At 52.7% G+C, this 10,717-nt stretch overlaps 1 protein-coding gene across 1 annotated transcript in view; it reads right to left on the bottom strand.

Annotated features, from left to right (window-relative positions):
• The window catches only part of prkar1b (protein kinase, cAMP-dependent, regulatory, type I, beta), a 60,600-nt gene that overhangs the window by 43,824 nt on the left and 6,059 nt on the right, over positions 1-10,717 (bottom strand). Inside the window, exon 4 of the mRNA XM_084677788.1 lies at positions 956-1,126. Within this exon, the coding sequence (XP_084533914.1) occupies positions 956-1,126 (171 nt within the window). The remainder of the gene's footprint in view (positions 1-955; positions 1,127-10,717) is intronic.

Here is a 10,717-nt window from a genome sequence, read left to right as displayed (position 1 = left end):
GACTGGCCGACGAGATCATTCATCCCCTAGTGACGACAGCCTCTCTCTTATCAAATGAGAGGCTTTATCTCACTGATTGAAGACTGTTTCCCCACAGACACAGACGTTGGCTCGGTGACTTGCATCTACGTGACAATGACACAAACAGCGGTTGGTGTTGGTAGCGTTGGATGTAAACACAAAGCAGTGCAGACATACATCATATCCCCCCGCTCCGTTTGTGTTTGTGTGTGTGTGTGTGTGTGTGTGTGTGTGTGCATGCCCTGTGCTCTAATCCGTCCCGAGCTAGCCGTTCAAATCCTGTTCTAATTCTACTTCCACTCACATTTCCCCAACTAGCGTTTCCGCCCCAAATGAATCCTCCTGTCATGGACAGAGGTGTGTGTGTGTGTGTGTGTCTGGCCCCGACACTGCTGTGAATCACCTGGCTTGTTTATATTCATAGTAGAAGCCCCTGCCGGACATGTAAAGGGTAAAGGCTCTCACACACACACACACACAAACACACACACACACACAGGGGGCACGCTTCAGTGGGCATGCGATTAGAGGGTGATGATGGTGGAAGGGGGTGGTCACGCTGTTGTGTCATTACCAAGCAATTAATGCCGAGTCATGTTAATCAGCTTCTAAAGAGCTGGCTAACGATCAGGGAGAAAAGGGGGAATTTGGGGGAGGGAGGGGAGGTGAAGGGGGAGCGTGGGAAGGAAGAGGAGGGGTGGGGCAAGGAGGATGGTGGCTTGGGAGATGCCACCTACAGTCTGGGTGTCGCGAGCGAGCTGTGTGTGTGTGTGTGTGCACTCTCTCACGCACACACACACACGATTATACAATCTCACACACACACACACACACGATTATACACTCGCACACACACACACAAATATACACTCTCACACACACACACACACACACACACACGAGTATGCCCACTCACGCACACGCAGGTGCTCACCTTGCGGACGTAGCTGACAGCGTCCTCCTCGGTGTAGACCTCGGCGCTGACCCCGCCCCGGCGCCGGCGGGCCTTGACCACGGGGTTGGGGGGCGGGGGGGAGACCTCGTCATCGTGGGAGTCGGACTGGGAGCTGGACTTCTGCTGGGCCAGCAGCTGCTTACACTCCTCCTGCCGGGGAGAGAGAGAGAGTGAGAGAGAGTGAGCGAGAGCGAGAGCGAGAGCGAGAGCGAGAGCGAGAGCGAGAGCGAGAGAGAGAGAGAGAGAGAGAGAGAGAGAGAGAGAGAGAGAGAGAGAGAGAGAGAGAGAGAGAGAGAGAGAGAGAGAGCGAGAGCGAGAGCGAGAGCGAGCGAGAGAGAGAGAGAGAGAGAGAGTGAGAGGAAGAAGGGATGAGGAGGGAGGGAGACACGTGGAAGAGGGGAGCAAGTCGGATCAAAGGAGCAGGGAGAGAGAGAGAGAGACACACAGAGAGAGAGAGAGAGAGAGAGAGAGAGAGAGAGAGAGAGAGAGAGAGAGAGAGAGAGAGAGAGACAGACAGACTGCTCTTGTGTAAACACCCTTCACCACATGACCATCTCCTTCCCCCAGCTTGGATTCCTTGAGGAGAGAATAGGGCGCTACGACAAACAGCCCCCCAACAGCTCCTGTACTCCACCCCAAATATGTTTTCTGGGCTTGTCCCACATTGCTAACCCCTCACACACACACACACACACACACACAACAGCATTTCAAACTAGGTCACCACCAAACAACTGCTGCTCAACTCTGTAAACATTTCAAGACGTGCAGTTAGCGCAGGAGGCTCATGGTGTGTGTGTGTGTGGTGCGTGTGTGTGTGTGCGGAAGGTGCGGCTCGGAAGAGAGGAGTCAATTATTGACGACCAGGACAGTGCTGGGCAGACCAGGCGTGCCTCCGTGTGTTCTTAAATCTCCCTTTCTTCTCTTCAGATCCGTTCGAACGGTCCCCAAAGACGCAGGTCCCCTCCGGCTGTTGGTTCAGCGCAGATCCCCCCCCCCCTCCCCTCCCTGTGACCGACGCATCGCTAACCTCATTAGGGAACACTACAGATGAAAGGTGTCTGTTTAGCTGGCTGTGTGTGTGTGTTAGGTGAGGTCTGGAGGCAGCCACTACAAAGGATGTCTTCATGGAGGTGATTCACAATGTTTGTTTCCTCCAACAGCTGGGAGGGCGAAAGGAACCCACGGTCACGTGTTCGGGTTTGTAATGCAGCAACTGTTTCATTAGGATCTTCAGTGGCGATGCATTCGACTTCTGCACTCTAATGTGTGTGTGTGTGTGTGTGTGTGCGTGTTTGCCAGTCGGCAGCCATCTCTGAGGGGCAGACTGAAAGACATTTTCTCAGACTGAAAATGCTTCTACACAGCACCTTGGTAGGGAAGGAGAGAGAGAAAGAGAGGGGAGAGAGAGAGTGAGTGAGTGAGTGAGAGAAGAGGAGAGGAGAGGAGAGAGAGACAGAGAAAGAGAGACAGAGACGACACCTTCTAAAAGACGCCGCCGACGTCATCCGTTCCCAACAACAAGGCTGACCCCCTTCTGGCACATCCACACTGGGGAGTTCCACCAATGACATTCCGCCGACATCGTCCTTGCGGACCAATGACATGGTCCGCCGCGTCAGCGAACACGCAGGTGCACGCGACGACATCCAGGTCGACAGGCAGGCGAGCACCTGCTCACAATGACTCCATTTACATGGAAATAGGTTACTCCCGCTTTCTCTCCGTCTCTCAAATTGAATCCTTATTTATGTATTCCTACCCCCCACCCCCACAATGATTTCCAAAACAGCATGCGCGTGTGTGTGCGTGAGCAGACAATCGTCTCCGGCCTGGTTGGCGATGACTCGCGTGTCCACGCGCATCACCTACCGGGCGAAACGGATGACGTACACGAGGCCGGCTCACGCGGGGAAGAGAATGCCCGCACGCACACACACGCACACACACACATTACGCAGAGTCACTCCCCGAGGGAGCAAAGCCAGCAGGGAACAGAACGGCACGCACACACACACACACACACACACACACACACACACACACACACACACACACTCTCCTTCTCTCTTCCCCCTCTGACGGGGTGTGCGTAGATAAACACAAACAAAAACATCAGCAGCAGAATCAGCAGCAACTAGACTCCCTCACACACACACACACACCTCCACACACACTATAATCCACCACAAATACAAACAGAAAAACAGGTCGCATTGGCAGTAGGCTTCCGATATTCATACGAGTCACACACACACACACACACAACTATGGCCAACCCACAACCCACTCACACATTTAGAACAATAATAATGGACCTTCCATGCCTACACCACACTCAAAAGCAACTCTGTTGTACACTGACTAGCGTCTTGAGCTAGCGAAGTTAGCCTTAGCCCTTTCAGGTGCAATTCAATGTTAGCAATAGCATTAGCGGCTAGTTTGCTTTCGCCTCTAGTAGGTAAGTTATATTTACCATGCCGTGAAGGGCCCTTGGACAGGCCGGTGTGTCCGGAGGGGGGCCCGAAGCCCCCGACAGCGCCCCCTTGGATGAAGCACTCATGTGTGTATGTGTGTGTGTGCGCGAGTCAACCGAGAACTGTTCCTTTCCCACACACACCCGACACACGCATCACTGTACTCCACCTGGCACAGCAGACACTCGCCACGTTGCCATGGCCGCTGGAGAGTGTGTGTGCGTGCGCGTAAGACAATAAGGCTTGTCTAAGTATGTCTGGGGTGCGTGTGTGTGTGTGTGTGTGTGAGAGAGAGATGAAGAGCGACAGAGAGACTATGCGCGTGAAGACGGTGAAAGTGCGAGCGTGCGTGCGTGTGTGTGTATCTGCAGTCCCCCAAAGTAAGACCCAACGGCAGTCCCCAAAAACTGTTACTGAAAACACGGATCACGACAGAGTGCTTCTCTCCCCTCCTGCGCCAGTCTGACTCTCCTCCTCCTCCTCTACCTCTCTCTCTCTCTCCCTTTCTGCTTGCGCACACACTCACACAATCAGGCTGAGCGATGCACACGGGCTCCTCTCGTTTCCTCCCCGTCGCCATGACAACCCGTCACCGTGAGCATCCGTCTGGTCGCCAGTCGGAACAGGAAGCAGCGTCGGAGAGCATACGAGCGCGCGCGCACACGCCCACAGGCGCTGACGCTTGTGCAGAAACGCGCTCACACACACACACACACACACACACACACAGATTCCACAGCTGAGAGAAAATGTCAGTGCTTTAGACACTAACCACTGTCCCGACCAAATATCCGATCTGAGCCAGTGTTCATACACTGACCAGCCTGTATTGGCCAGGCAGTACCATCCACGGTCCAAGTACCAGCCCCTGACCTCATCACCCACCCTCCCTGCCTCCCCCCACCATCCCACCCACCCACCCGCCCTCCCACCCCCCATTTCCTTGAGAGGGCACAGGCTCAGGTCTAAAGCCAGCCCATTGTGTGCGTGTTGGATGGCCTCAGTCCGCATACTGGTACTGCGCACGGCATTGCCCCTTGCACACGCACACGCACCGTCAAGCACAGATCGACACACACGCACATAGTGGTGACGCAAGGAAGAGGTCAGATGAAGAAACACAAGTCGGACACACTTACAAATGCTCTTCTCGATCTCCCTCTCTCTTTTCTCACTCTCTCTCTGTTTCTCTCTCTCTCTCTGTGGTAGCGACTCTACATCTCAGTCCGATGCTCTGTATATTCCCTCTCCCCTTCCTCCCTCCCTCTCCTTCTCTCTGTCTGCGTCATTATCACCGGCTAGCTGCCAGAAAGAGAGGAGAGGAGAGGAGAGGAGAGAGAGAGAGAGAGAGAGAGAGAGAGAGAGAGAGAGAGAGAGAGAGAGAGAGAGAGAGAGAGAGAGAGAGAGAGAGAGAGAGAGAACCACACAAATAGACAAAAATTGTAAGAGAAGCAACGATATGGGAAGGGAGAGAGGGAGGGAGAGTGTTCGAGGTGAAGACAGGTGACACAGGGGGCTGAACCAGGAAAGAATGCCCTCACAAACACGGAACGCACCATAACTAATGGGTTTGGACAATTACGGCCTCCATTTGTCGTCCCCAATTCGATGATGATGATTCGCTCGAACAAACAGGAACTCCTCTAATGTAATTGACGGCGGTTCCAGGATACGGCGCAAAGAGGAGCCACGTGACTCGTCGCTACCGCCCCATCGAGTCTCTCACCTCTTCGCCACTGGCGGGCCCACCAGAAGAGCGCTCCGTTGACTGCGTGACAAAACGCCACAAAAACAACCACCCGTCCCCTCTCGAGCTTTTCAGCACCGCCGTCTATTTACAGCCCCCCCCGTCTTCGACAACCCGTCTTTGACTCCCACCCATTCCACCTCTGGCCCCCTTTGCTCGGATGAAAGAGGCGGAGAGCGCGGTGCGGTCGACTGCCTGGGGTGGAAGCGTGCGACGGGAGCCACAACATCAAACACGGGCGGCGGTGCGTGACACGGGCGGGGCCCGCCCCCTTCCATTCACAGGATCAGTGGAGTCGTCGCTCCATTGCTGGCCCATAATGGACGCATGCCACGGTGTTGTCTGAGGGATTTCTGCCTGCCTGTCCGTCGGGGCCGCGATGTGTCAGCGCGTGTGGGTGTGTGGGTGGGTGGGTGGGTTCGGTGTTTTGAGCTCCTCCTTGACCCGAAATACCCCCGCCACACACACACACACACTCACTCTCTCAGATCCCTCCCATCTCTAGCACTGAACTATGTAGTGTCCAGGGTGCGAATGTGTGGGTGTGAGAGACAGTGTGTGTGTGTGTGTGTGTGTGTAAGAGTGTGTTTGTTAGTGTGTGTGTGTGTGTGTGTGTGAGAGACAGTGTGCATGTGTGTGTATGTGAGGGAGTGTGCGTGTGTGTGTGTGTGTATGTGAGGGAGTGTGTGTGTGTGTGAGGGAGTGTGTGTGTGTTTGTCCAGGTTATGTTCAGTCCCACTTTGGGTCCAGGGTGTGTCATCCACAGTCCTGGTTAAAAGGAGGCCCTCAGGTGTCTGGTCTTGCCCGTGTCTCTGTGGAGCTAACGAGGGCAGTAAATCACACTCAGCCTGTACGGCGATGATGATGAGCCACAGGGAGGAGCGGAGACAATGGCTGTCAGCCTGTCACGCCACCCACCGTGCTAGCACGCTAACCAAGCTAACTGAGGCTAACCCAGCTGTGCCAGGCTAACCTAGTTAAGCCAGGCTAACCAAGTTAAGCCAGGCTAACCTAGCTAAGACAGGCTAACCTAGCTAAGACAGGCTAACCTAGCTAATCCAGGGTCGCCTAGCTAAGCCAGGCACACGCAGCTGGGCCATGATGCTGTACCTCATGCTAGACCTTGCTTGCTAACAAACATTGAGCTTTTCTCACGAGATTCACAGCATGCCTCATTCACTCCTATTTTTTACCACACACACACACACACACACACACACAACAGAACCCCAGGCCACCACCCAGGAGTCAGCCAGCCCGAGGGGACACGCCAGGGCCAGTGAGATCAGACAAAGAGGGACCACCATGGTGACAGGGGGGAGAGGGTTTGTGTAAGTGCATCTGTGTGTGTGTGTGTGAGTGAGTGAGTGAGTGTGGAAGAGGGTCTACCTATTCTCCTGTCAGAGGTGTGCTTTCTTCAGGGGGTCACTGAGTGCATTCCTAGAGGAGCTTAGTTACAACCCCCCCCCCCCACACACACACACCAACACACACACAAACACCGCTAGGTGACTGGACTCTAGGCATGGTGAGATAAGGTCTGGACACACACACACACACACACCCTGGGGCAGCATCAAGAGTGAGTGATCCCCACTCCGGGCTCAGAGCATCTTCTCAGATGACCCCAGGTTAGGCCGAGAGGTCAGGAGAGAGGGAGGATAGAAGCGGAGAGAAAGAGAGAGAGAGCAGGGAAGAAAGCAAGGAAGCAAAAACAGAGAGAGAGAGAGAGAGGGGGGGGGTTAAGGGCGTTCCTGTCGCTCCGCAGCACATTCTCTTTGGGACGCTTTCGAGACGCCGCTTCTACACCACCTGACAAATTGTCAATCAGGAAGGCTTTGATGAACTCCCCCCCCCTTCTGGTCAACCCTCCTGTTGGTGTTATGGTTAGGACTAGCTGGGAATGGGAAAGGCTGTCAGCAGCGAGGGGCTTGGTGATATTCCAGAAGCCGCGAGCTGAGAAGGTGTTTGGACATGATGTTGCTGATGGACAGGGCGTGGTGGTGTGTGTGTGTGTGTGTGGTAGCTGGTGACTAGCTAAACCTGGCAACCACAGCTGGCCCAGTGTGACGAGGCAGATTAGCCTGGCTCCCAACCTGCTGACGAGGGGCCGCGGGTGGTTCGACCACACTGGCAACCGCACAGCGCCGCATCGAGCAAACCCCGGCTGCTCTTCGTTTGTCTTTCTCTCGATTCCCAATACTCCTCTCCTTTTGTCTCTCCTTCTCAGTACTGTGTGTATACACCACACACTATATACTATGCACATGTACTATGTGTGTTTATACACGGTACACACTCTGCACCTTCTTTCTTCAACTAGCTGGATTGTCGAGCCTCGTCAGACTGTGACAGGACAGGAAGGAAGGGGGGGAGGAGAGTTCCTTAGAGGCATGGAGGGAAGAATAATATAGAAGATGAGGCAGAAAGAGAGAAAAGACAGGCTTCAGAAAGACAAGCTTCTGTAGAGAAAGGAGGGAGAGAGACAGAAAGGAGGGGGGGAAGCGACAGAGAGGCGGCGAGAGTGAGGGAGTGAGAATGAGGGAGCCAGAGAAAGAGAGACAGATAGTGAAAGGGAGAGAGGGAGAACGGGGGGAGAAAGAGTGACAAAGAGAGAGACGGAATTGAAACACAATGTGTCACTGACTCACCTGTGCCTGCAGATTTGAGAATGGGAGGGAGGGGAGAGGTTATTATGGGATGTTTCCCAGTAATGACTGCAGGTGGTTAAGAGCAGAAGGAGAGCACGAGGCTGGGACGTGTAATGGCTCACAGTCACACACACACACACAAATGTTGACCATTCTGAATCATTCGGCCCAAACCGCTGGGCACTAACACCAGTCCCCATGACGTAGCTTAAGATAACCCAGCAGTGTGTGTGTGTAGGCGGACCACCTAGGCCTTATAATAAATGACACACACACACACACACAGCCTGCAATCTTTTGATCTTCAGATGGACAGAATGTTCTCCTTCTCAGCACAGACACCAAGCTGTGTCTGTGTGCCCCATCACACACCGACGAGGACGATGACGAGGACGATGACGTTGTTGATCAGGGGTGTCGGTGCTGCGGGCCACAGCTCATGAGGAGTCAGGTGAAGATCAGGAGATGACATGTGATGTTGTCTACTTCCTCAGTGGCCCCCGGAGAGCCTCACATGCTTGCAACCCGCGATTTATAGGTGTTTGTGTGTGGGCGAGAGTTCATTTGAGAACGGGTCGAGGGGGGTTTTCCGGGGGCTATCCCCCCCCCCCCCTTGTGTGTTGCCTCTCATAAACATGAAAAAATGAAACATTTATAAACACGCTGCATTTAAAAAAAACAAATCAACTACTTACAACACCACATCATTAAGTGACAACACAACAACATTGGTTCACACTACCCGCATCAGCTGAGAACACAAGAGCATTAGCCGAGAACACAGCAGCATTAGCCCAAAACACAACATTTGCAGAAACGCTGCATTTCAAGTTGCTCACGACAAGAAGTTCTCCAGACCACTAGGGGCAGTGCAAAGTGGAATTAGTTGGATTCCTACCAAAATAAAAACAATAAAAACGGCTACTGCTGCTGTGTTCTCTGCTAATGCTGCTGTGTTCTCTGCTAATGCTACTGTGTTCTCTGCTAATGCTGCTGTGTTCTCTGCTAATGCTGCTGTGTTCTCGGCTAATGCTGCTGTGTTCTCTGCTAATGCTGCTGTGTTCTCAGCTAATGCTGCTGTGTTCTCAGCTGATGCGGGTGGTGTTAACCAATGCTGTTGTGTTGTCACTTAATATTGTGGCGTTGTAAGTAGTTGATTGTTTTTTGTAAATGCAGCGTTTTTATAAATGTTTCATTTTTGTTAATGTCGTTGTGTGTTAATGTTGTTGTGTTTTCAACTTTTGTGTGCTTCGCTAATGTTGTTGTGTTGTGCATGGGTGGGCCACCGTATGTTTGTTATCTGGGTGACGTCTTCAACGCTTCAACTTTTGTCACATGAAAGAAAGGAGAGTCGGAAGCGATTTGAAGACTGCTGACATGCGGACCTTTTCACCGGCTCCCGTCCCGAACGGCCGACCCGCTCTTAGCAACGCCGCCGACCCCTGACGACCTCCCTCAACTCCTCTGCCTGTCGTTACGAGACTGACGGACGCACCCTCCGACCAGTGGCGCCACGCACAGTTCAAAACACGCCCTTGAGAAACGCGTGGACGTGAACACGCACACACACACTCTGCACGCGTGCACACGCACGCCCTCACACTCACCCTCTGCACACCTCAGTTCCAGAAACCGTGGACTGCACTCCTCAATAATAAGCTGCCAGACACACACTGACACCTATTCATAAAGAGAGAAGCCCAGGAAGACGTGTGTGTGTGTGTGTGTGTGTAGGTGATGGAGAATAGAGTGAGAGTTGTGTGCAAGACCAAGTGAGAGGGTGAGAGACAAGTGTGTGTGTGTGAGAGAGAGAGAGAGAGAGAGAGAGAGAGAGAGAGAGAGAGAGAGAGAGAGAGAGAGAGAGAGAGAGAGAGAGAAAGAAAGAAAGAAAGAAAGAAAGAAAGAGAGAGAGAGAGAGAGAGAGAGGCCTACGTTGAAAAAACTGAGTGCGATTATCTTGTTTTGGGATTTTAAATGTAGTTGGCTAGTTTCTTAATGGCTTCTCTAGTGACTTCATTTGACGTGTTTGTACTGCTCTGCCCGTCAAATTGACTTGTTTTAAGCGTAAGCAAGCTCATAATTAACATGTCTGCACTTGAATTTGATAGGGCATTTTTGCAGTCTAGGGAGAAATGAAGACAGCCATAAAGACAGAGATAGTGAGTGACGGATAGAGAGAGAGTTACTTAAAAGACAAAAGGCCAAACCAGAGAGAGAGAAGAGAGAGAAAAATAGGAATATAGAATTGCAGGAAGACGCCTTGAACGAGTCCAACTCAAGGGTGACAACATGTGAATGGTTTGTATAATACCCCCACAGTGTGTCTGGCACAACAACAAGTTGTAAAATAAATTTAAGTAAGTGGGAAATGAAGGGGTTTATTGAATACAGCGCCCCCAAGGCTGTCACCGGGCCCTGTTGCCTTGGTTATAGCTTCGGATTGAGGGAGAAGGGAAGAAAAGTAAAATAACAAGCGATACAGAACCTCGAAACCTACGTCATCGACTGGGGAGGCAGGGTGGGCGGGGGAGAGATGGAGGGAGGACAAGGAACAGAGAGCAATGGGAGGGAGAGAGAGAGAGAGAGAGAGAGAGAGAGAGAGAGAGAGAGAGAGAGAGAGAGAGAGAGTGGATAAACCAAGAAAGAAGAAAAGGTGTGCAGCGAGCCAAAGAGAGAGAGGTATTTGAAGAGGAGAGGAGGTGAAGAACAGGTGAGTGGGGGTCCATGCTGAAGCCCTTCCTTGGCAGGACAGGGAGAGGCAGGGCAGGGCAGGGAGAGGTAGGGTAGAGAGAGGCAGGAGAGGGCAGGGAAGAGAGAGGCAAGACAGGGAAAGGCAGGGCAGGGAGAGGCAGGACAGGGCAGAAAG

Source organism: Hypomesus nipponensis, chromosome 17, assembly GCF_054491055.1.
Source record: "Hypomesus nipponensis isolate SF chromosome 17, ASM5449105v1, whole genome shotgun sequence".
NCBI lineage: Eukaryota > Metazoa > Chordata > Actinopteri > Osmeriformes > Osmeridae > Hypomesus > Hypomesus nipponensis.
Note: the sequence above shows the minus strand (reverse complement) of the source record. Positions and strands in the feature narration are given on the sequence as shown.